The sequence below is a fragment of the Corythoichthys intestinalis genome, chromosome 16 (genome assembly GCF_030265065.1).
Source record: "Corythoichthys intestinalis isolate RoL2023-P3 chromosome 16, ASM3026506v1, whole genome shotgun sequence".
Lineage (NCBI taxonomy): Eukaryota > Metazoa > Chordata > Actinopteri > Syngnathiformes > Syngnathidae > Corythoichthys > Corythoichthys intestinalis.
In genome coordinates, this window is record NC_080410.1 from 36,733,904 (window position 1) to 36,760,638 (window position 26,735).

A 26,735-nucleotide genomic window follows, 5' to 3' on the forward strand; every position below is an offset into this window, starting at 1 on the left:
ATTCTTGTGCATGCTGGCATCGTTGGTTCCATGCGCGTGTGTTGTCCACAGCAGGCTTGTTTAATTAAAAAAAAAAAAAAAAAAACTACTAAAACTAAATTTTAAACATTAAAAAAAAAAAACTGTTTTTGAATAAAATTATATCAGAACAAAAAGTCCACAGGTATTCCTCATTCACACATTCATTATTACTTACATTTTCACATTATAATATAATGTTCACATGATTTAAAGATACGGAATAATGCAATATGAATGCAAAGACTTAAATTATTTGATTTTACATGCTATGTCATCGATCAGTGTCAGTCTGTCAAGTGGGTTGCCTGTAGGGATTTTTTATGTCCAGCAGGTGTCAGTATTCAATGACACAGTATCCACACTGTGTCAACACAGTGTGTCACTGTGTCGACACGCTTCATGAGGTCTCACGGACCCATCACTACTATTACAAAAAATATGAATGGATTTCCACCACCAACATCCAAACATATAAACACAAGAAGCAAAGTTGGATTACGTTCAGACAAAACTACCTTTCTGCTCTGGCATGGACAATCCACCTCACGCTTCCCTCTACCTGCAGAAAATGCCTCTTTTTATACTAGTAGCTCCGCCCTTCAAGCGCACCTGCTCCCAAATTATGCGGGAACTTTTCCCATTTAAGGGTCCCAAAACCGTCATGCCTGTTTGGCTCTCCTCACTTCCTCCTTGCCGGTAAGTGATAACTGATCAGAGTGAATGGGTTGTTTGAATGTATGTGGAATGGATTTATTTAACAATGTGTAGAGCGACGAGTGTGCACCCCCGGTCGCGCTACCAATTGTGAGAGAATGTTAGGGTGTGTATGTGCGTGCGTGTGTGCATGCGTGCGTGCGTACGCCATCAGTGATGGAACCGCTCCGTCATACATACAGAGCCACCAAAACTTCCTCATTCATTTCCAATGGGAAAAAAATGTCCACGATACCAACAGGTGACCCCCCCCCCCCCCCCCCCCCCCCAAAAAAAAGCTTCCAAATCTACAGCCTACAATGTGCAGGAGTGACTCAAAATCAACAGCAAGTGACGTGTAATCACCCTAAAATTAACAAAGAAGTGACCCAAAATTAACTCATTGCTCACTACTGACAATGATAGACATCCAATGTATTTAAACTGCAAGAAGTGGCTGTGAATGCGCAGCAAGTGCAGAGCATCCCCATGTAATTTCTCTAGAAATTGCTTTTGTAGTTTTTATTGCAAATTATCTTTGATGAGTACTCTTTTTGCTTCAGGAAACATTATGTCCATCACACTGCTATGGGCTGTGGACGTATACGGGCGGGTTATACAGCGTCTCCACCGCGGGCCAGCGATGGGTGCGTGCCGACGACTCGCTCCTGGAGCTCAAACGCGTCACCGCAGCGAAGGGGCGCTGCTGGGGCATTGGCTGCGACCACCACGTGTACCTTAACGTGATCCCCCACGAGACCCCATCCGCTACAAAGAGGAGACTTATGAAAACCAGGTCGGAATGAGTTGACGAATGTTGACGTCGTTGATGCCTATTTGAAAATTCTTGTGATTTCAGAGGTGGAACCCGGTGGACGGCTTCACGGATACGCTGCTGCCACTGACCGCTGGCCCTGGAGCGACGTGATGGGAATGAATCCTCAACCGCTTCACGGCTTCCAGTTGCCGTCCCGCAGCTGGGAGTGGGAGGGCGACTGGTATGTGGACCAAAGCTGCGGAGGAGAGCCGGCCAGAATGGGGTGAGGACATACACAGTTTAAAAACAAAGAACATTCTATTAGTCATGCTAACTTATCAATAAGTAGACATACCATGAATTCTTAAGTAACTTGCTTTTATCAACTTTAAAAAATGACTTAAAGCAAAAATAGGTAACTTTCAACCTTTATAAAATATTTTCATAACATTTGTGATATGTTGATTGACATCTAGTTGGATTGACCCCTCTTTTATATCTTGACGGGGTCTGTACCGCTTCAACGACACTAATGGACTTTAAGGAGGGTGGCAGTAACCTTCCCACACACAAAAAAAAACGACAAATGTGCTGACTACTTTATGGCATATGTCACTTCCCCTTTCCCCATTCATTATAAAGACAGAAGATGATGCGAACGCTTTCGTGCGAATTCTGTAAAGATGGCAGAACAACAAGAAACTAAAAGTTTTGTCTGAGGATGAAAAAAAAAGGCAGGCTACCAGGATAAACAGAATAAACATTGGCCCTTGTTTCACTGGCTTGCGTGACGCCCCCCCAACCCTACACTAAGCCACATGGTTGCTAACCGTCATAAGCTATTACTCAGGGTTTAAAAATTTTAACTAACTATTCATTCATTGTATTTTTGCTTTCTTACTGTTGGGCTAATATTATACATGTTTTATTTCCATGAATTTGGCACTATTTTGGCCTTTCAGAGCCAAAGGTTTATTTAACTATTGTCACCCAAATACCATGTGGTATCTGTATGGTATCAGCTGGTACTGACCAGCCCGGTATTGGTATCGGGCCAAAAAATTGTATCAGTGTGAAAGAAATGTTTAGCTCAGCAGTCTTCTCATTCCGCTGTGTTTGAATCTTACTCGGAGTAATTTATATGTATTTTCTTAAATGAAGTCTAATTTACAGTCCACTTTTGATTTTCATCCATGTTTTTCCATAGGGTTGGGAATACGCTGTCGACTTCCCTGCTAACTTCACCCCCGACAAAAAGTGGAATTCCTGTGTGCGTCGTCGGCGCTGGATCCGCTATAGAAGATATACGGCACAAGGCACCTGGGCAAAGGTTCAGACTCTTATTTATAGCCACTCTGTCCAGTCTGGTACTTGCATTCTGATGGAGTCTCCCTGCAGGATCCCCTTGGACCATCCAGGAAGCCCCGCCTACCTCTGTGTGACATCAGTTGCGGCGGCTGGGAGTTGAGCGACGAGTCCGGGGAGGTATCCTTACCTTTGGGCTGTGTCTCAACAAGGGCAGGTCAGTACCCAAAGTCCTCGATAGGTGTTCCATCCAGTGAATGATCATGTTTCATTGCCATTGATGATATAGAGATTTGGAATCAATCGCCGTAGGCAGTGTTGTTAATAACGGCGTTAGAATATAACTGCATTACTAACGGCGTTATTTTTTTCAGTAGTGAGTACGGTAATCCGATTAATTACTTTTCTCATCTTGGCAATGCTGTTACCGTTACTGAGGATGGAAAGGCGTGCGTTAACTATGCATTCCCTATATTGGTTGAATGACGCGATAAAAGTCTGAGGGAGAAGGACTCACCGAGACGATGGAGCAGAGCAGGAGTGGGGAGGAGGCAAAAAAGTTGTGACGCCGAGCAAACGCGATGCTAGGTGGCTCCAGTAATACCTGACTGTAGCCGATAGCCTACAAACTACGCCACACGATATGGTAGATATGGTAGACATGGTAGATACCACATACATATAGAACTAGATGCGAAATGACAGACACGGGGGTGTTCGCAACATGTGCAGTATAGGAAACTAGATGCGTTAGTAAACAGCCGCCATCTTAAAGCAGTAGACTTCTAGGAAGACTCTGTGGCCTATAATACGAACGGAGTTCAACCTCCCCAGAAGTAATCCAGTTTACAGCGGGTACCGGAGTTGACAAAACCTGGTTGTCTAGTTTGTGGTCAATCGGTGCTACAACACTGATTATGAAGTTGATAAGTCGAATCTGTGTCATCAACCCAGTCAGAGTTACAGCGCGTCACATAAAAGGGGGCGGAGACCAGAGTCAAACACTACTTGTGACGATGGCACAGGCACCTTACTTCACGAGGAGGAATGCGCGATAATCATGCAGAGTTATGAGGAATTAAAATCCACCATCACCGCGAAATCCAACACCGCTTCGGCGAGTAGAGCGCAACGGGTCTATTGGCAGCGGAATTTATAGATCGTATGATTTGTGAATGCGTCAATATGCCAGTTTACTTATGTCCATGAAAAGGAAATAAAGCCTGCTGTTAGGACAAATATAATAAGATTTGGTACGTTAAATGTAAGAAATAATTTATCGCGCATCACCACATGAAGCAGGATGATTGTATGTTTAGTCCCATTGACTGTATGAATACGTATGTCATTGTTTGTATGTATGTTTTTTTTTTTTTTAGTTTGGGCCTAAAAAATAGTGTTGCACCGATACCATTTTTGGGGCCCGATACCAATACAGATACCTTTCTGTGCAGGATCGGGCGATACCGATACCATTCCGATACCACTCTGTTAGCAAAAAAAGAAAAAAAATGCACATATATATGTATGTATAAGGGATGCAACGATACAGTTAAGTCATGGTTCGGTACGATTTTCGATACAGTTCAATACATTTAATGCTCTGAAACAAAATACAACTGTTATTATTATTATTTTTATTTGCTAACAAGCAAAAATACATCATATAAAAATAATTTTAGTTCATAATATTTATGTGCTTACTTCTTGCTGATCTAAAGAAATTTTGTATATAAGTGCTGAGAACAATCTTTACTGTTTGTAAAGTGGGACACACTGTTGATTGCTGCAGCTCTCTTAGGCAGCTATATTTAACATATAAGGAAAACATCCTATTTGTGGTCCGAGTCCATCTGTAACATGTGCTGAATTAACAGTATTTGCAGTATTATCTATAGTCACTGGTATGGCTTAATTTGGCCCTGCTTAACTCTCCATTCAGTCATGCGGTTTCTAATTCATCAATGTAATATATGGACTACGCGTCGCTCTGGGCTCACGCAGCTAATGGCATGGGATCTAATGTAGCGCATCTAGGTTGCTATTTGATGACATCTAGTGTGTGCGCGAGAGAGTTAGCATGGGATCTAACATAGGACATCTAGGTTGCTATTTGATGATATCTAGTGTGCGCGCTGCGCCGTTTGAGTGTTTTCTGGCCACAGAAGTCACTTTTGCACAACACATATGACAATCGACTTTCATAAACAGGACGAGTTTGAAGTATGGTGCTCATAATTTGCCACTCATTGTTCATCATGAAACCATGAGTTTGCTTAGTCTCCCACGGTTTTAACCTTTCTGATCCCATCGGCGCTAAACTAGCAGGCGTTAGCTTACGCATGCTAATCGTTTGTGAATGCCATGTTAGATGAGCAGCGTAACATCGTGGATATGCGGTGTAGTTTACATCCTTAAAATTGAAGACGAAGGAGTTTTTGCAGGCCCGAGCCCAAAATTTTATATTTGTGAAGACTCAGGAGAAGAAGGAAATGCCGGGATGCCATGCGCTGTTGCGTAAATTAAAGCCCGCCATTTGTAACAAATTTTCACAGTTAAACAAGACTGTAAGATGCATATTCAATAAACATTTATATCTTTTATATTTGTGCGTCTGTCCTATCATTGGATTTGACATTTAATTTAATCTCTTCGAGTTGGCAGAAAAAAACGCAAGTTTTCTCAATGTTTAAATAGTCTACATACAGTATTGCTCTGATTATTATAAATGCATTTACACAACGAAATAACGCTGGAAAAGATCGTTAAATATATTTCTTGTATGAGAGCAAAGCTCAGCATTCGTTTACATTCGGCGATTTCAACAATCAATTTGAAACGTTTCCATACCCCACTCCGAATCGCAAAAAAAATAGTCCACCACATTAGAACCCAATTCGTTACATTAGTACATGTACTGTTATTATTATTATTGCTATTATTATATAATTGGTATTCTGATTTTTATTGATATTTTATTTGTTTTGCTCTTTGTAATTGCTATTTGCAATAGTAACAGCAGTATTTATTAAGGATGTAGTGTGGGTTTTGGGCTGTGGAACGAATTAATGGAACTATAATGTATTCTTATGGGAAAATCCTGCTCGACACACGACCATTTCGACTTACAAACAAGCTCCTGGAACAAATTAACTTTGTATGTAGAAGTACTGCTGAATAACGGTACACACGGAACGTTTTTTTCTTAAAAAACACATTTATTCTGTGTTTCTGTTTAGTATTGATATTGTTGTCTTTTTACATAAAAGAGGCATGGTCTATTGTTTTTAGTTGTGATTTCTTAATAATTATTTTTGAATTGAGGAGTAAACATTTACTGCGTTTAATTGTGTGTACATGATCTATTAATATATACTGTATTCTCACAGTGTTATTGTAATTTTTTTTTTTTTTTTTTTTTAAATTGGAGGGGTGCAATAATATCGCATATCGCAATAATTTATGAAACAAATTATCGCACACTAAAATTTGTTATCGCGACAGGCCTAAACCTAAGTAACTTTTTTCTAAAATACTCCTAAATCGGCAAAATCTTGACTTGAATCTATCTTTAAATGATGAAACCGTTTTAAAACATCCACATGTCAAAAGTAGACAGAAGGGAACTAATGCAATAATGGGAGCAATTTTAACAACTTTTAACGGTTGATTCAGGGTAAAGGGTAAAATAGGGTAAGAATTGGGCTAGGGCCAATTGTCCCAAAAATCTTTTACACTTCACATAGTGTGACCCAAGTTTTTTTTTTTTTTTTTTTTTTTTTTTTTTTGAGGAAAAAAAACAAACAAAAAAACCCTGAAAATTATCACCTGTTACTTTGCCAAGTAACTAATTACTCTTACATTCAGGTAACTGAGTTACTAACGCAATTACTTTTTGGGAGAAGTAATTTGTAACTATAATTAATTACTTTTTTAAAGTAAGATTAACAACACTGGACGTCAGTGGCGGCCAATGCGTTGATTGCCGGTTGTTTTGCAATATGGAACTACAGTTTGTCAGAAAGTTGGCTTCCCCACAAAAACACATTTTTTAAATTCAGGCATTTTGTGTTTATTCACAAACGGGGGGAAGAGTACACATTCATTATTAGAGGCGTGCAAAATTTCCAATTCTTAGGTTATTCGCAATTCGGCCGTGGAAGATTCGAGAGCGATTCACAGACATCCAAATTCCGATTATTGAATTATACCAGGTAAAGCGGAAATAAAACGCAGTCAGCGCGGTCTTCAGTACGCAATGAGGACCGGACCGAGAGTAAATATCATGTGCAGCTAATGCCGCTAGGTAAAAAAAAAAACAATAATACCTGACTGCGGCCGTCAACCGCTACAAACGGCGTCCAGTCGCTAGTTGCTACAAACACACGGCAACATACGGCTATGGTAGATATCACATATATCTAGACTAGATGTGAAATGACACTTTCCCGTGCTAGTAAACAGGCGCCATCTTAAAGCAGTAGACTTCTCTAGAAGGCTGTGTTGTAGAGAACCTAATTACTTTTTATCCAAAATACCCCTAAATCGGCAAAATCTTGACTTGAATATATCTTGAAATGATGAAACCGTTTTAAAACTTTCATATGTCGAAAGTTGACATGAGGGAAATTATGGAATAACGGTCGCAATTTTAACAACTTTAACGATTGATTCACAACATTAAATTAATTGAATGTAGTTTAAAGCTGTTGATACAGAATGGGGACTTGAGTATTTTATTTACTGTTTTTAACCGGTAACTTGATATTAAAATAGTAGTTTGGTTTATTTAGCCTGAGAGGATTTTTGAACAATTTAGGAACAAATATACAAAACATTAAAGAAAAAAAAAAACGGGGGGAGGGGGGCATCAATAATCGATTTATAATCGAATCGGAGTCTCTGAATCGTAATCGAATCGTTAGGTGCCCAAAGATTCCCACCTCTATTCATTATATTGTTTCTTATAAAATAATTGCGACACAGCCGGTGCTGTCACAAACAATTTTAATAGTCGATTAATCAGATTATTTTTGCGATGAATCGACTCATCGGTTCATAAATAAATAAATAAATGTTATCTACTGCTATATTATGCTGGGCTTTACATTTTAACTTTGTTATTTTAAAGTCAGTTTTGAAGTTTGGACACAAGGGGGCAGCATGACTTAAAAAATAGACTTTACTGTAGTGTAGCTGTAATATGAAAGTAGTCATGTGTGGATTGTTCTGCTTCAGGTGTGGTTCAGGGAGGGCATCCACCCACGGGTCCCGGAGGGCACCAACTGGGAGGAAGTGGAAACACCTAAGGAGGTGGCCCAGTTGACGCTTGGCCCCAGAGACCTGCTGTGGGCTGTACTTTGGGACGGCAATCTGCTGGTCCGCACTGGCCTCAGCCTTGACAGCCCCACCGGTTAGCCGTCCCTGCTCTACCTCCTTTTTGAGTGACGCCCCCATTTCCATCGTATCTGTGAAAGCCTCATTCTGGTCCCCCTTCAGGCACGTCGTGGGCAGAAGTGGAATCGCCCGCCAAGGAGGTGGAAACCCTCCATGTGTCTGTGGGAGTCAATGTTGTGTGGGTGGTCACCAAAGACTACAAGGTCAGTCGCGTGTCGATGATGTCATTAGCACAACGTGCGGTTAAATGGCCCGTTTGCAGGTGTGGTTCAGGCGAGGTGTCAATTCCCACAATCCCTGTGGCTCGGGATGGATCAGCATCGTCGGTGAGATGATGATGGTTGACGTCGGACTCAATGACCAGGTTAGGTGTTGATTTATTCATTCTCACATTTGCTGAGTCGGGGTTAAAAACGGGCAAAAACGAACTGCAGTTTCATAATTCTGTGTTTGTACAATACTCGCGGATTCATTTTTCCAGATTAGTTGAGAGTTTGATTTCTTATTTGACTTAATTTATTGATTTAGAATGGTTTTTGATAGTGTAAGCAGTCGTGTCTGTTTTATTTAATTAAAATGGGATTTTAGGATACACTCATACTTCAGTATTCTCAACATTTTTTTTAATCGCCACATTTTTTTTGTTAATTTGTAAAACAAACTATAAAATAAAAGATTATGTATAATCAGGAGGCTCAAAAATATGGTTGTGTGCCATTTTGAGGTCAGCACTGTCTCTAAACACTAGCTAATCTAACAAAATAGCTGTCAGATGTTAAGTTGATTATATGTTAGAGGCGTGCAAAATTTCCGATTCTTAGATTATTCGAGATTCGAGAACGATTCACAAACATCCAAATTCCGATTATTGAATTTTACCAGGTAAAGCGGAAATAAAATGCAGTCAGCGCGGTCTTCGGGACGCAATGAGGAACGGACCAAGAGGAAATATCATATGCAGCTAATGCCACTAGGTAAAAAAAAGCAATAATACCTGAGTGCGGCCGTCAGCCGCTACAAACAGCGCCCAGTTGCTAGTTGCTACAAACATACGGCAACATACGGCTATGGTAGATATCACATATATCTAGACTAGATGTGAAATGACAGACTTTCCCGCGCTAGTAAACAGGCGCCATCTTAAAGCAGTAGACTTCTCTAGAAGGCTCTGTTGTAGAGAACCTAATTACTTTTTATCCAAAATACCCCTAAATCGGCAAAATCTTGACTTGAATCTATCTTTAAATGATGAAATAGTTTTAAAACTTTCACATGTCGAAAGTAGACATGAGGGAAATTATGGAATAACAGGCGCAATTTTAACAACTTTTAACGGTTGATTCACAACATTAAATTAATTGAATGTAGTTTAAAGCTGCTGATACAGAATGGGGACTTGAGTATTTTATTTACTGTTTTTAACCGGTAACTTGATACTAAAATAGTAGTTTGGTTTATTTAGCCTGAGAGGATTTTTGAACAATTTTGGAACAAATGTAGAATACATAAAAAAAAAAAAAAAAGGGGGGGGGGGGGGCATCAATAATCGATTTATAATCGAATTGGGGTCTCTGAATCGTAATCGTAATCGAATCGTTAGGTTATATGTCGATTAATCATAGCAGCTTTGCTTTTGACGGCAGCCAATGAGTGGATATAAAAACCTCAGTCTTTATTTACGCCATGCTAGGTGTAAAAAGTTTTGAATTGAAAGCAGGTCATGGCGTCAGATGCGTGGACATGAGCAGCCCGATCCAGGCCGGGCCGTCTGCCCGCGGCCTTTTACCCCGAGGACTTTGCAAGCATTGCAAAGCCTCATCTCACTCCGCCTCCTTCAGCCTCAGGACACCCCCACACTTGCTCCCAGGCTTGTCCTGTAACACGAGCACAGGCGGTTGCTCCAGCTCCAGCACCTTCAGGCCTGCCTTATATATATATCCAGACAACTATATTCCCGGCGCTCTGACATATGGGTCGCTCCCTAATTAGAAGCTCGTCATCAAATCCCATATTTCATATTTCGGGGCTGCGTTTAAAGGCGGGGCTTGTGTGAGCCAGTGTTACAATATGACCTTATAAAGTCACAGATGCGTCTTGTGTCTTCGTGCATTTGGTAATTACTTGAAGTCTTACAATATCAATTCTATGTATTGGCAACAGGTTTAGTTCATGTAAAAACTTGATTTATTATCGAAGTGGTCACATTATGTTGTGAAATCAAATTCTTAACCCGTTTTTTCAGGTTTGGGCTGTCGGTGAGGACCGCGGCCTGTATTTTCGAATAGGGGTGACGACATCCGAACCGAGCGGCAACGGCTGGATCCCCGTTTCTGCAGAGTGGGGCAACAGTAAAGACAATGTCCCACCCAGGTCTATATTGACTTTTCAGATGTTTAGCTCATTGGATGGCATTGATGTTGATAGAAGTCCAGTCCATTTTGACTAGGAGGGGCTGGCAGAGGTTGAATGATCGGCATTGCACGTGATAGCCTCACCAGTTCAAATGAATTGGACGTCTATCGCTGTCAATGGTGTTGAATTAACATGAATAAAGTCTTCTTAATTCATCATTGATACTTTGAATGGAAAAAGAACATCTGCCGAGCAACAAGTGGCTAAGTTTTCTATTTGTTTATCAGGCAATTATGCTTGAGCCCGATGAACTCTGCCTAGCAACATGTAGCCAGTTTTTCAATTGGTCTGTTGGGTAGTTATGACAGAGCCCAGAAAACTCTAGATAGCAATCGGTGGCTATTATTATTATTATTTACTTCCAAGAGCTTGTGGAGCAGCTATTATTGAGGCTAGCACGTTCTGCCTGCCAACAACTAGCTGGGCTTTCATTGGCTCATGAACACGAGAGCTGTTACTCAACCAAGTAATACAGTATTTTTCTTCATCGGCCTAACAAACGGTGCTTTGATTTCTGAGAAGCCATAAATAAATCCAATGAGTTTTGCCGAGCATGAGGTTCAGGACTGCAGCTAACAATTATTTTCATAATCTATTTAATCGGACGATTAATTAAACAATTAATCGGATAAATGTCACTTCTTTCAATTACCTTCAATTTACCTTGACGTTGTTTTCGGCATGTTGTAAGTAGCAATGAAAACAAAATGGATGACTATTTCCTTCAACTGTATCAATTATTAAATTCTTTGGCAACTAATTTATTCATCAATTTAATCAATTAGTTGTTTCAGCCTTATTAAGAAGCTAGTTTAGATGGTAAGATGTCCAAAAATTGGCAAAAATGTGAATTGTTGTTTTCCAAAGTAAAAGATTTTTGTTCATGTCCAACTTTGACTTAACAAAAACATAATGAAGAAATCGGATAATATTTACAACCAAGAAGTTATATATATTACATACCCAGGGGTGCACATATTTTTTTTTGCCCAGGTTCTCAGAGGAGGACCTGGAGATGTGACTTGGTCCTCATTGAGCTTGAGAGCCGACCCGCCTGATGCGATAAATTTATGACAAGCTTTACTTAGAGCCAATTACCTTTAATTAATTATATAAACAATTAATGCTTGATTAACATCAACTGGCACAACAAAATTGCTATTACTTTGAAGTGAAATGTAAAGAAATAAACATACAAGCACTAATTCAAAATAAAGGGCATTGATATGCGGCTCCCACATTAACTCCAAGCCTTTGTAAAACTGGGATGTCCTCCTCATAAGAGCTCATTGAACGTGCATGTTTAACTTTGTGAAATGCGAGCAAAAACACGTTTGTCAGTGCATGGCGCTGTTCATCAATAACTTTATTCCGCCACTTGTCCATAGGGCGAGTGGGGTCCTGTCTGACATCGATAGTTTGCTTAATTGCCACGTGCTCTGTGTTTTTTCGTGCTTTTCAAAGTTTGGATGGCTAAAATTCTTTGACCCTACATAAAATGCGCTGTTCTTATCAGCGACATTGGGATTCTCACGGCAAATGTTGCACCACATTTCCGTGCGAGCATCATTTGCTTCTAGCCATGGTACCTCCTGCAGCCACTTTTCAGCAAAAGTCCTTTTTTTCGGTAGCTCCGGTGACGTCTCTGTCGTCGGTCTGTCTTTTGGCGGGGGTGGGGGAACACGGAAATAATTACTCAGTGGGGCCTGCCTCTTTGACATTTTGAGAAGTGATTTTCTCGTGTCCGCCGCAAATACAGTGGTCAGCCATCGGTACGCAAAAGCGTATGGAAGCCGTTGAGGGCCAGCGCGTATGTCTACGTCCAGTACGCATGCGCTTATGTGCACCCCTGTATATACCGGTATATGGTATAATGTCAAAAACTTTGTAATGTTAAAGAAGGTCCTAAATGTTTAATCGGTTATCAAAATTGTTGTCGATTAATTTGTGAATCGATTAGTTGTCGATTAATCGACAGCTGTAGCACCTCTAATAAGGTTTTCTTGGCTTATGTGTCAATTATCGTTTAACTCTGTGAACGTCCGTATAGGCTGGATATGGATACATATGGATAATATATTTTTCTTTGTATTTTCTTCAAAAAGCGTCAGGTGCAAGTTGAGCAACCAGCTGACGGAAGCCTCAGTGGTGAGCTGCGCAGACTCAGATTCAGAGTTGGGCCCGACAGAACTACCAATCAGCACAAATGACGCCCCGATCCTAGAAGCGGAAGTCACCCCTGTCGCCTCTCTAGAGACACAAGATGCTCCCGCAGCATGCAAAACCTTCATCCCCACCAGCGACAGTTTCATCAATAGCCTGGTGTCAGACCGCGACAAAACCTCCGCCAACCAACAATCTAGTGTGCTGCTCGAGGAGGAGGGTCGCTTCATCACCAGCCCAGAGGCGGCAGGTGCCGCGACCCCTTGGAGCAACGTGGACCTGGAAGGCGGGGAAGCAGCTCGAAGCACGCAAGAGGCGGGGCCTCGTCCGGACGAGGCTGGCGCCCCCTACGGACTGGGTTTGGGAGGTGTGCAGGGCGTCGGGGAGGAGGACGGTCCCGTCTGGGCTTGGATCTCAGGAGGGGGCTGCAATGTGGATGCCGACTCTCAAGTCAGCTGGCTTAGTGCGACAGGTACGAGGATCACCAAAATTAATTCTTTGGCTGCTGTTGTCGACGAAAAGCATCCAACCATTTGGGCGGGGGGGGGGGGGGCTGGCAGCGATTATTCAATCGATGAATTGGAAGTCTACCACCGTTAATGTAGCTAAAGAATTAAGGGGACAATACACCTAAAGCCTGTATTATACCTACCAAATTTAATATATTCATCCACAGACTACCTACCATTTTTTTTTCTGATTTGTCCACAAATAACAGAAGAAATCCGCTTAAAGCTGCTCACTTACACACAATGAGTTGCCACAGCAACTGTTTAACAAATTAAACAATGATTGACGCATGCGGTGCTTTGAAGTTCGTGTCTCTGGAAAGATCAAATCCAAACATCTGTCAATCATCGTTAACTTTAATAAGCAACTCCAGTGCACCGCCATCGTCTCGGGAAATCTCATTTGTATTTTTTCTTTTTTTATTGTGGACAAAGAATCCGCGATGGACTGAGGGCGCAAAGTTTGAAGCGCGAAGTAGTGAGGGATCACTGTATATCAAAAAAGTGATATATCGTGATACTTTGTAGCCCAAAAGGTTATCGATATGCTCCTGCCAATAATCGATATATTGTTTTAAAGGCTGTCTGTTTAAAAAAAAATAGAAAATTAAAAATCAGGTTGCTACCAAAATCTTCCATGAGAATAGTGTCTACGTAAGCTCAATGGCTGCCATTGACGGTGGTAGACGTCCAATTCATTTTGACTGGATTGGACGCCTAGCGCCGTCAATGGCACTGAAACCAGAGCATTGTCAGCCAGGTTTTGTGGGCATTTACAGGTCACTTCCTGTTCATTTTATGGCATCTACAGGTTTTCTGCTGTTGATTTTGAATCACTTCCTATTTGTGGACATTTTCAAGTCACTTCCGTTTCAGTAACCGCAAATCGACATAAGGTGACCTGTAAATGGCCCAAAATCAACAGGAAGTGACCGAAAACGACAGGAAAGGATGTTAGATGCCCCAAAATTAACTGGCTTTTTTTTTTTCATTAAAGGCCGTAGACGTCCAATCCGTTTGAAGTGGGAGGGATGACGGTGAATGAACGGGTGTTCATTCGCTGTCACCTTCCCCAGGTCAAATGGATTGGATATCGACTTGTGATAAACTCCTACCTATTCACACAGAAGGATCAAAAGAGCTTGTTTTTCTGTTTCCTAGGTGTACACTATCGTACAATGATTTCCTGACCTGACCTGATGTATCGATAATTGTTACATCGCCATATGGTGAACCTTGTATCACAAATCGTATCGTAAAGGTCCCTAAAGGTTCCCAACTACTGTATCCATTTTGTTCGGGTGTTATTTAGCATTTGCCGTCCTTGTGGTTGTCTGCACTTCTGTCTGATTACTTGTGTTTGTGTCAGGCCCACTGGTCAGCTCTTTGTCGCTGACCCCCGTGCAGTCTTCAGCCTGGAGCGAGCAGAAGCACAAAGAGGAGATCAGCAAGAAACCTCTGGAAAGAAGCAATGTACGACTATTCAATTTTTACCACCCCCCTCACGTGCACTGGTAAGCATTTACTGCTTATCTCATTCACAGTCTGTTTGGGTGCGGAAAGGCACGCTCCGCTGGTGGCGAGACTGGAAGCCACAGCGCTGGGTGGACGTGGCCGTGGCTCTGGAACAGTCCACCAAGTCGGACGGGAAGAAAGACAGCATCTTCTTTGTTTACTACACGCAGTATGATGAAAAAAAGGTAGGTGGTGAAAAACAACACAGGTTTTTGTGTATTCCGTTAAGGAATACCCTGGGAATTACCAATATATCGGCTCTCATGAATAAGGCTGACATAAATGATTTTGAGAGTTTTGGGAAAATACCAATTATTATTTGTGATGATTTACAAGTTAAATAAAGTGATTTACTGTTGTATATTATTCTACGGCAGTGGTTTTTAACGAGGGTTCGATTGAACCCCAGGGGTTTGGTGAGTAAGTCTAAGGGATTCGGCGAAAGTAAATAAAAATGCAGAGCCTTATTTTCGTATGCTGATTAAATCTAGGCAAGTGGCAAATTAGACCAGGTTTTGGACTGGTTAGCTCCCTATTTACAGGCTTAATCTATTTCTTTTAACTAGTCCTCAATCTGATGGGACGAGGAACTGGTTTGCTCAGTGGAAGGTTTACTCGCACCTTGTATGAGAGGATTTAACAGACCAATGGGTAGCGCAGTCTCAAATTTTGACCCGTTTATAAAACATGCTTTCAAAATGAGAAGAATCTTGAGCGGGAGTTTGCTAGATTATTAGCTTGGTAGCTTAGTTATTTTGGTTTTGAATTAGAAAAAAAAATGCTTTATTATCTAATTCCGAAGACTTTGGTGAATCCACATGTGAAACTTGTGGGGTTCGGTACCTTTAGCAAGTATAAGAACCGCAGTTCTTGGGTAAACCGATCTGTAAATGTGAATTGGATTTACAAACTGCACTTAGAAAAGTTAGATATTATGTAACGATGAGGTTTTTACAATCCAATAAAACCGAGAGATGGAAGAAAAATTATTTTATTTGTAGTGACTGAAACCATAAAACATGCTAATTAAGAACCTGATGGATTTTTAGTTTTTTTTTTTTTCCCATAAAACATGCTAATTAAGAACCTGATGGATTTTTAGTTAGTTTTTTTTTTTTTTAATGACATCCTTTAAATGGCGCGCTCTTGTACGAATGCTTTCTTGACATCTGCTGTTGAGATTTCTCATTGATTAATCATCTGAGCTTCATCCTGAATTCACCATGAAATGGAGTCCCTAAAGGGACATCGACCGAAATAACACCAGCACCGGAAACCATATCAGTCTTTTGTTTTACTTAGATTCTCACTTATTATTTTTTTATATCATTTGAGGCTAAGCTCAGACACTAGTCCAAGTCCAAGATTGCAGTAAAGCTCAACTAAATCCTGCATCATCATTTTTAGCATGCTGAAACTTCTGGTGTCCGATGCGCGCCTGAGCTTAGCCTCAAATATTATCATATCATATTAAAAAAATAATAATAATAAATGAGGATCTTACAAAAGAACATTTGGCCAACTTTCATAGCAAAAGTCAGCTAGCTTGAATGCTATATAAAGCTAATGTTTACCAGATTGTTTCTGGTGTGCACCAAATTGTTTAAATTTATTTTATTTCTGTCGATGTCCCTTTAAGGGCTCAGTATCATGGTTACTTAAATGGCACATTGTTTACTTGCTCAAAGTCACTTTCTCGTTGTGCTGCCACTTGATCATATCTGCCAATGTGCAAAATTTCCAGTTTTTTCAACAGTGGTCAACAGCAGATTTCAAGAATGCAGTCATGCAGGAGGACGACATTTGAGGGAATTGCATTTTTAGATGAAAATTCCATAATTTTCTTTAATGGCATATTTTAAGGTTTCAATTGCAGTGAATAAAATGTTTTTCTTCCATCACTCTCGGTTTAATTGGATTGTTAAAAAGTTCCTGTTTTTTTTTTTTGTTGGGGGGGGGGGGTGTCACCACCTTATATTATCGATGTCAAAAGCCAAATCGGCTTGTAAACATCTCGTTTTGATCTGCTTTATTAATGACTACATAAATCATATTGTCCCCCCCCATTTGTTTTTTTCAATTATCTTTGAGAAGACCTTTTAAGAGGCTCCAAAAACTGTAAAATACTTTCTATTAACTGTGGGATACCTAGTCATGGGTCTATTTTTCTTAAATAGTCTGAAGTAGATTTAAGACATATCTTGATAACTTGTCCTAAAAAGGCATTTAATTTTGTATGGCAGGAAATTTGTTCAGTTTTGAATTTTGTGAAATGTCTAAAAATGTTCTGATATTCTTATGAGTTTTTGTCTTTTTGTTTGTTTTGGTTACGTTTGCCGTGAAATGTTTCCAAAAATGGCATGAAATTCTAAGTGGTCTTAAAAAGGTCTTCAAAAGTCTTAAATTTAACTTATTGAAACCTTTTTTTTTTTTTTTTTTTTTTTTCACTTTTGAGCTTAAATTTGAAATGCAAAAATGACTACAGTGTTAATTGTGCACAATATCCGTTGAACTGACTTAAATTCAACTTTATTTCTGTATTAAAAAATATTTTTTTCTTGTTCAAATAAAGAGATCACAAAAATATACATACTTTTTTTAAAAAACTATCCTTTCCATTCATTTCACTTGGATAAAAGATGATCTGTATTTTGTAGTATCTTCACATCTTTATCAGCGAAGTAACGGCACTGGTTCCGGTTCTGCGGGACTGCCACTACGCCTTTGCTGTGTACACGGGCCACAGGACCAGACTGAGGAGTCCGTTGATTCTGGCGGCCCAAACGGAACAGGACATGGCCGACTGGGTGAGAGATCGAGACGTCCAACGTCTACTTTTGTCAATAATATTTTACAGATGATTTCTTTCTTTTTCCTAGTTGAGCCTGTTGTCCGATGTTTGCTGCGAGTGTTGGGGAATCGTAGCGCCCCCGTCCAAACAAGCCTTGTGGTCCACGACGTCCAAAGGCGACGTTTTCGTCCACGAGCCATCTTTTTCCCTGGAGACAGCCGCACGCACGCCGTCGTGTGACCTCATGTGAGACCGACGGCGTCTTTTCGCAGCTCTCCTACTGTACTAACCCACAGCTTCTTCTTTGCTCTAATGCCGCCGACTGTCCGCTTCCGCCGTCCGGCACAGCAGGTTCTGGCGCCAAATCCCAGGCCACCTGCGTTGTGTGGAGACTAACAGTCTGGGGCTGGTGTGGGGCATCGGGTGGGATGGCTCGGCCTGGGTGTACAAATGTACTCAGTCTTTTTTTTGTTGTTGTTGTTTTTTTTTTAGGGGGGCGGGGGTTCTTTTTAGTTTGTTTAACACATTCAATATTTCCTTTATTGATTTCTTGTGACAAAACGGCAGCAGGTTCGGATCTCGCCAACGAACAGACCGACGCTAGGAGCGTGCACGTCTACGAGAATCAAAGATGGAACCCCGTGACTGGCTACACGGACAGGTAAAAGCTGAAATGGTCTTGAGATATGGAATATAGTCAAACGTAACAATGGGAAAGACATTTTCCGTTGCATTTGGACTATTAAGTGATTCATTCATTCAGTCATTTTAAGTGGCCCGCATAGGTTTCTTGTTAAAATAAGATCTAGATAATATTGTTTAAAAATTTCAGAGAATAATTGATTTGATTTTAGCTTGATTCATTCGTTAATGTCGTTGTCCTGTCATTTTAAAATGACAGGATTTTTTTTATTATGACAAAAAGAGAATATTCAGTTTTCCTTTTTTTTTTTAATTAAGACATCGAAATCAAAAAATAAGATTTATTTATTTATTTCATTTACCCCTTTCAGAGGCCTTCCCACCGACCGCCCCATGTGGAGCGACGAAAGCGGACTGAGGGGGTGCAGCAAAGGCGATGCCCAGACGCCTTCCCCTCAGTGGGCATGGGTAAGTAAATATATAATATAAATCTTTTTAAAAAGTGTTTAAAACTAAAAAATGCAATTTAACCCCTTCAGACATGCATTTTTTTTCTGCGCTGATTTTTACACCAGAACAAAATCTATTTTTTGGTTATTTTAAATGTTAATATTAATGTGTTTTCAATGAGAAATGAGCACTTTACATTACCCTTTTTGAAGTTGTGTTTGATCAGCCAGTTTTAAGGAGCCAAAAATGGCAAAGAGGGCGTGGCAAACCTCATGATTTGATTTAGATGGGTAAAGTTTCATCCAATCATCTCCCAGAAGTGGCAATAGCAACTAAATTCAGTGTATTTATTGGTTTAGAGACGTGTCATGTCCTTCAACTGCATGCTTGGGCCTGAAGAGGTTAAGTTGTGGTGGTAGCTTTGCTTTGGGGTCACTTCCTGTTAATATTTGGTCACTTCCTGTTGATTGGGGTAATTTTGAGGCCACTTCGTGTTGATATTTGGTCATTTCCTGTTGCTTTTTGGTCACTTGGGTTGGAAATCAATAGGAGTGAAGGGTTTTTGTGCTATTGAAATGAATGGTGAATAGGGCCATTCATTGGAATTAAATGGGAAATTTTGGCCATTAGAAATGAATGGGTATGTTTTTGGCTAATTTTGGCCAAACCGTACATTTTTAGCTAAACTGAATTGAGATTTTGTTCCCCTTAGCGTCCCGATTTTTTTTTATGTATAAATGATGCGATTTGGACAAAAATGATCAAAAAACGTGCATTTTTGGCAAACTGTAATTTTGGGGGGAGTCAAATGAAAGAGACTTCGCTTCGGATCAGAATTCTGTTCGTTTTGGTGGATAAACGGTGCCAGTGGTTCAAACTGTTTTGGCTGGGTGGCGTGCCAGAAAAAGTGAGAAGAATAACATTAATAAGAAGAAGAAATCTCAATAACATAGATGGTAGTTTTTTGCATTACATGTAAAGCTACCATCAAATACAATAATGATTAATTATATTTGTTTACACTGCAGGGCGTAATGCCAAATTTGTCAAATTAATTAAGTGTTGCATTATTTACAGTAGTAAATAGTACTTTCTCCACCATCATATTTTTGTGGCTTTTTTAAGGATTTTATGCTACTGGAGCAAACGTTTTCTTAAACTGGGAGCTTCATGTGTGCTTTCTAATAGGTAAAGGTAGTTCCTTCGCCATCCTTCCTAGATCAGATGTTTTCAGATATGTTGTATATGTACTCCAATTTGCAGCCACATTTTTGAAAAAAACAAAATGTGAATTGGACTGTTCATACTGCATGAAAATATGGGAACCTAGCCTAAGGCCTTGCTGTGTCACAGGCAGCATTGTTTTTGGCAGAACTTTTTTAATTTTTGTCTTAGTCTTCTGGACGATAATACTTAGTCTTAGTGTAACGAGTGCACACGTGTCAGTCCGTTGTAAGCGGTGCATAGAAACCTCCTTCCCAATGCCTTCACGAGGGTGCGCTGGCAGCTAAAGCTGCTAGCCTGGGCTTTTGCCTTTGGTCGTCAGCGTACCCGCCTGCTGTGCTGGACGCGTCGTGCGGCGCGGGTGCGAATCCTGACCTGGACGATGGGGACCGATCGCATTGTGTGGCTCCATGCAAACCTGTTACATTAGTCATATTTTAGTCATCTTAAAATGTGTTTGTGTTTAGTTTTTGTTGACGAAAACTCAAGACTAATTTCGTCTAGGTTTAGTCGATGTTTACCAAATGTTTTCGTCTATAAAATTAGAAAAATTTACTCCAAAAATAAATGAATACAAAAAGGTTTCCAACTATTTCGAATTAACGCGAGCACGTATTGTAGTGTCTATCTACAAGGACAACGCCAACTTGGTGATAATACACACTCGGCAGGAAAACAGTACATTATTTTCAATCTGAATTATACCCACCTGGATGCCACGAACTGTAATTAAAAACAGTTGTGCTAGGGGGAGTTTTACGCTCGTCGTTAGCGTTAGCCTAATGCTAAGGAGAATGCTATGCTAATGCTACCAGTTACATTTGGTGTGTGATGATCACTCAGCACAGACCTTTAAAGGCTAAAGCAACATTGCATATTCTCTCTGGCCAAGAAAACAAATCTTACCATGTGTGCAAGCCTGCTTAGAGACTGGAGACGACACACTGATGAGTCGGGAAGGGTGGGGGCGCAAGTGACGCTACCAAACGCTACTAGATGCACGCTAACTGCATGTAATTGTCACTCATTGTGAACATGTGACGCAAGCTATTGCGGATTTTCGTCTTGTTCTCGTCTCGTCAGATGAAAACTGGCATTACTTTCGTTATGTTTTAGACTCCCAAACAGTGGTTGTTTTTGAGAGCCCTTTTAATTATCGTCTTAGTCTGACTTTTGGATGATAATACTTATTAGTCCATATTTTAGTCATACCTTGTGATTATCTTAGTCTAGTTTTTGTTGACGAAAATTCGAATAATTTCGTCTAGGTTTAGTCGACGTTTATTAAAAATGTTTTCATCTATGGAATTAAACATTAACTCGGAAAATAAATTAATAAAGGTTTCCAACTATTTTGAATGAACATTGACAGAGGAACACTTAACTTCCTGATAATACACACTTAGCAGGAAATTTGTACATTATTTTCAATGAGTTATACCCACCTGGACACCATGAACTGCATGTAAAAAAAAAAAAAAAAAATAGCATTAGCATTAGCATTAGCCTAATGCTAACGAGAATGCTATGCTAATGGTACAAGTTACATTTAGCGTGTGATGATCACTCAACACGATTTTAGCTCGTTATCGTCTCGTCATCGCCATGAAAAAAGTGTCAGTTAACGAAATATTTTCTTCATCGTTGATGAAAACAATACTGTTTCCAGGTATCAGAGTGGGCCGTGGACAACGACGTTCTTGGTGGGACGGACAACGAAGGATGGCAGTACGCCGCCGACTTTCCCGTGTAAGTAACAATCATTGCGCGGAGCTCAGGAAGTGTAGGTGGTCTATTGAAATTACTTTGTTTTTATCGTAGAACGTTTCATGGCCACAAAACACTGAAGGACTTTGTCAGGCGCAGACGTTGGAGCAGGTAACATGTTCCTGTGCTGAAAGGCGTCGGGGCTTTACAAATACGTTGGCGTGTCCAGGAAGTGCAAGATCACGCTCAGAGCTCCGTGGCAGCCGGTCCCGCCCGTGCCTCTGTGCGACATCTCCATCATGCCGTGCCTGGCCCATAGCAGCATGGAGCAGGTCCCGCTTTGGGCCATCAGCGACAAGGGTGACGTGCTGTGCAGGCTCGGCGTCACCCCACAAAACCCGGCGGTGAGTTCCCTAAAATCAAGGTTCGGGAGATATGAGTAGAACCTCTGTCTACGATTCTCTAGGGTGGTTCGTGGCTTCACGTGGGCACCGACCAACCCTTCAAGTCCATCTCTGTGGGCGGAGCTAATCAGGTGTGGGCCATCGCCAAAGACGGAGCAGTCTTCTACAGGGGGTCCGTGTCACCCCAAAATCCTGCAGGTAAAACTGGAAGAACTGACTGGCAGTAGGACTCTCACGATTAATCTGTTATCAAATTAATTGACAATCGTTATGATGGCGGATTAATCGTTTAGAGACATTGTTGACCTCAGATTTGTTGAAATACTCTACAATAGTTTTTATTTAAAAAAAAAAGGGGGGGGGGTTGCAATGAGTGTATCGCCGTTAATGGCAGACAAGAGTTAATATTATATATTGTCTTATTTTTTTTCTTTTTAAAACATATTTATGAACTTTTTTTAAATAAAAAAACAAAAAGAAAAAAGTAGTCATTTATATATATATATATATATTTTTTTTTTCATTTAGTTTTTATGATTTAAATTTTTTTTATAAACAAGGGAGAAATATACACATTTTTAACAATTTTGCTATAATTTAAAAAGTAATAAAATAAATTTCATGTTTGAACTTTAATTAAAAATACATTTTAAAAAACAAAGAAAAACATATTCTTAATGTATTTTATATGGTTATCCTTTTAAAAATTGTTATTAAATTTATGACCATTCATAGTCTTCATAATGACCCTAACCCTAACCCTAGGGGCCTACGTTGTTGGCGTGACCGTCAAAGCTGACCAACTGGAATCGCAGACAAAGAGCTTTTTTCATCATGGTGTTATACTTGTGTAGGAAAAGTCTTGTGAATAAATGCTTAAATCCCTGAATTCTTTATAGATATAGAAGTAAAACGGTCTCTATTCTTGGTTGAAAGAAAAAAAAAGGGGGGGGCGGCAGTTAGTATTTATTTTACGTAAATATGTCGAAGTACAATGCTAGTCTGTTAGTGAATGTAGCTAGCAGCTGCCTGATGTAAACAGAGCTTTTCCGGTAAAAATTCTTGTGAATAACTGCTTCAATCCTTGAATTCTTTATAGATATGGACGTAAAACAGTCTTCATTCTTGGTTAAAAGCAAAAAAAAAAAACGTGCAGTTATCAATTATTTTACGTGAATATGTCAAAGTACGATGCTAGTCTGTCAGTCAATGTGGCGGCCCCTATATGTAAATAGAGCTTTTCTGGTGAAACGTCTTGTGAATAAATGCTTAAATCCCTGAATTCTATATAGATATGGACGCAAAATCGTCTCGATTCTTGGTTAAAAGCAAAAAAGAAAACGTGCAGTTAGCATTTATTTTACGTAAATATGTCAAAGTACGATGCTAGTTTGTTAGTCACTGTGGCGGTCGCCATATGTAAACAGAGCTTTTCCGGTGAAAATTCTTTCGAATAAATGCTTAAATCCCTGAATTCTTTATAGATATGGACGTAAAACAGTCTTCATTCTTGGTTAAAAGCAAAAAAAAAAAACGTGCAGTTATCAATTATTTTACGTGAATATGTCAAAGTACGATGCTAGTCTGTCAGTCAATGTGGCGGCCCCTATATGTAAATAGAGCTTTTCCGGTGAAAATTCTTGTGAATAAATGCTTAAATCCCCGAATTCTTTATAGATATGGACATAAAACAGTCTCGATTCTTGGTCAAAAGCAAAAAAAAAAAAAAAGTGCGGTTAGCATTTATTTTACGTAAATGTGTCGAAGAATGATGCTAGTGTTTTTTTTTTCTTCTTTAAATTAAAAAAAAAAAAAAAAAAGCAAATAACACAGTTGTCCCCGTTTTTTTTTTTTTTTTTAATATATACAAAAAATAACGTGACGTATATCTGAACTTCTAATCGACTAATAGCAAAAAATAACTTGTGATTAGGTGACTATTAAAATCATTTGTGGCAAGCAGCTCTTGACCCACCCAGGCAAATAAAAAAGGGACGTCTGTCAATGGCATGCATCCAAAGAGTTTGTTCTCTGGCAGGAGAATGCTGGTATCACATCCCGTCTCCGTCGAGGCAAACTTTGCGCCAAGTGTCGGTGGGCCGCACGTCCGTGTTTGCGGTGGACGAAAACAGTGAGTGTTCTTAAGGAAGCCGTCCTTTCAAAATACAAGCACCACTAACACTTTGTCGAACCCAGCTAACCTCTGGTACCGGCAAGGTCTGACCCCGAGTTACCCTCAAGGCTCCGCTTGGGAGCTCATCTCCAATAACGTCGCCAAAGTCTCGGTGGGACCGTTGGACCAGGAAAGTACAACCGCGCCTCAACATGTGATGCATCCTGAACAGAACGGTCTGCATTTTCTTTTTCCTTTTAGGTGTGGATGATAGCGGAGGGAATGCCGGGTTTCCCCGCCGAGACGCCCGGCGCCGTTGCTCACAGGCTCGGGGTGGGACCCGTGCGGCCCAAGGGCCAAATGTGGGACTATGGTATCGGGGTGAGTTATGACGAAAAATGGCTTTTTTACTTGTTTGGCACTCTAAAAAAAAAATGTCAAGCAAACCAAATTTGGTCTCGGGCCAAGTCCGTTTACAATTAAACATCATGTTAAAGCAACACTAGGTAACTTTTTGACCTTTCGAAAGGGTTTTGAAGGGTTGGGACATCAAAAGTCCTCTAATTCAGGAATGACCCTTATTATTTTCTGTTTTTAAGGGAGGGTGGGAGCACATCAGCGTGCGGGCTAATTCCATGGAGCCCCCGAGGACGCAAAACCCGCTTCCTGCCGGCCCGCCGCGCAGCCCCCTCACAACGCGGGTCAACGGGGCGGCTGTGGGTGTGTAAATTTGAACCTTGCCCTCTTGTTTGTGCCTGGAAATGCAGTGGGGACATCACAACAAAGACAAAACGCACAACGGTTAAGTGGTTAACATTGATGGCGGTAGACAGCTAATCCATTTTGACTGGGATCGTTCTATCCCAGTCAAAATGGATTGGATGTCTATCGCTGTCAATGGCAGCCAGTAAGTCAAGGAATAATTCTGCAACAATACTTTTCTGTATATGGCCATCCCGTCATGTAAAGGGCTAATGTATGAAAACTTCCAAAAATGCTCTATTCGGTTTGTTTGTCAGTCTTGTCATTTATCACGCATGTTACATCATTTATATTTATGTACGCGCTTGTCTAACGTGGTTTTTGGGCCAGTTTTGCAACTTTTTTTTCCCCCTGTCAAAAATGTGATATGAAGAAAATATATCTATAAAAGGACATCTACCTGGATTCTGCAATAATTCTATTAATAATATGAAAGGATCTTCCTGATAGCACCAAATGCATCGATGACAATGAAATGAATTTAAGCTGTGAATGTGACACAAGAGGCATTATGCTAAAAAATGAAATAAAAAAATAATATAAATGTTTGTGTATTATTTCGGTGAACAAATAAGGTCATTTCAACTTTTTAATTGGTGTTAATGTCTTGATGTAAAATTTTAAATTGTGTTCATTTCAGCAAACATGTATTGATATTATTATTGCGTTATGAAGGCTTTATTTCAAGTTTTGTCATTTTAACAATGTTCACATTTTCAGAGGTGGGTAGTAACGCGTACATTTGCCTGAGTAACTTTTTGAGAAAAGTGTACTTGGTAGTTTTACGAAGCCCAAGGGCGTAGATTTGGTCTCAGTATTGGTAGGGACGATTTAAAAGCATAACCTGTATGTGGCGGAAAACACTCAGGTGTCTTGAAGTTCCGCTCTGAGACTCTCAATTTGGCCAAATTTCAAAATTGTCCTATATGCATGTGTGATAGATTTTGGAAAGCTTAAAATCTCAATTTTCTGGGGGAAGAAATCTTTTGAACAGGAGGGCATTTAAAAAAATATATATATTTTTTTTTTAAAACCTCTAACTGGAGGTGAGAGCACGCGAGAACATAATTAAAAACGCCATAATTTTAACAAGATCTCGCGTACTTACCTTGTTTCATTCCAAAAACTCCATGTAGCATGTATCACCGAGTGTCAAGACACGGCTATGAATGGCCATAGCTGGATTTTTAGGGGGATTTTATGGGTGAAACACGGTAATATAACAAGGGTTGCGATGTAGAAATCTCAGACATCAAGGAGTAATCGAGATTTTCATTTTCATATGCAGTATTTACTAGGCCTGTCGCGATAACAAATTTTAGTGTGCGATAATTTATCTCATAAATGTTTGCGATATGCGATATTATTTCGGCCCCCCATATTTTTTAAAACCAATTTACAATAAGTGAGAATACAGTATATATTAATAGATCAAGTACACCCATTTAAACGCGATAAATATTTACTCTTGAATTCAAAAATACTTTTTAAGAAATCACAACTAAAAACAATAGACCATGCCTCTTAAGTAAAAGACAACAATATTAATCCCGCACAGAATAAAAAAAATGTTTTTCAAGGAAAAAAAATAAAATTGCACTTAATAACTTAAGCATTTAGGCAAATGAAAACTTTTACCCTCGTAGCTTCTGCAATGGTGTTCCATAGGGATGCAATGATACAGTTAAGTCATGGTTCGGTATGATTTTCGATACAGGGGACACTATTTACGATCAGATTCAATACATTTAATGCTCTGGAAAAAAAAAAAAAAATTATGCTAACGAGCAAAAATTAGATTGCCATCATATATACATGCATTTTAGTGCATAATATTTATGTGCTTCTTACTGATCTGAAGAAATTTTGT

At 39.9% G+C, this 26,735-nt stretch overlaps 1 protein-coding gene across 1 annotated transcript; it reads left to right on the top strand.

The window, feature by feature from the left end:
• Nucleotides 1-1,285: 1,285 nt before the first annotated feature.
• tecpr1b (tectonin beta-propeller repeat containing 1b) lies at nucleotides 1,286-25,498 on the top strand. The gene is given in 29 exon segments (XM_057860776.1): nucleotides 1,286-1,330; nucleotides 1,332-1,476; nucleotides 1,479-1,510; nucleotides 1,574-1,613; nucleotides 1,616-1,754; nucleotide 2,019; nucleotides 2,679-2,801; nucleotides 2,870-2,950; nucleotides 2,952-2,993; nucleotides 8,015-8,189; nucleotides 8,276-8,376; nucleotides 8,436-8,537; nucleotides 10,416-10,543; nucleotides 12,691-13,220; nucleotides 14,627-14,730; nucleotides 14,802-14,957; nucleotides 17,430-17,579; nucleotides 17,652-17,809; nucleotides 17,915-18,015; nucleotides 18,131-18,224; nucleotides 18,577-18,673; nucleotides 21,549-21,628; nucleotides 21,701-21,757; nucleotides 21,816-21,990; nucleotides 22,053-22,188; nucleotides 24,029-24,121; nucleotides 24,187-24,291; nucleotides 24,363-24,484; nucleotides 24,703-25,498. Coding segments are annotated over 29 exon segments (3,441 nt in total). The 3' UTR covers nucleotides 24,832-25,498.
• The last annotated feature ends 1,237 nt before the right edge of the window (nucleotides 25,499-26,735 follow it).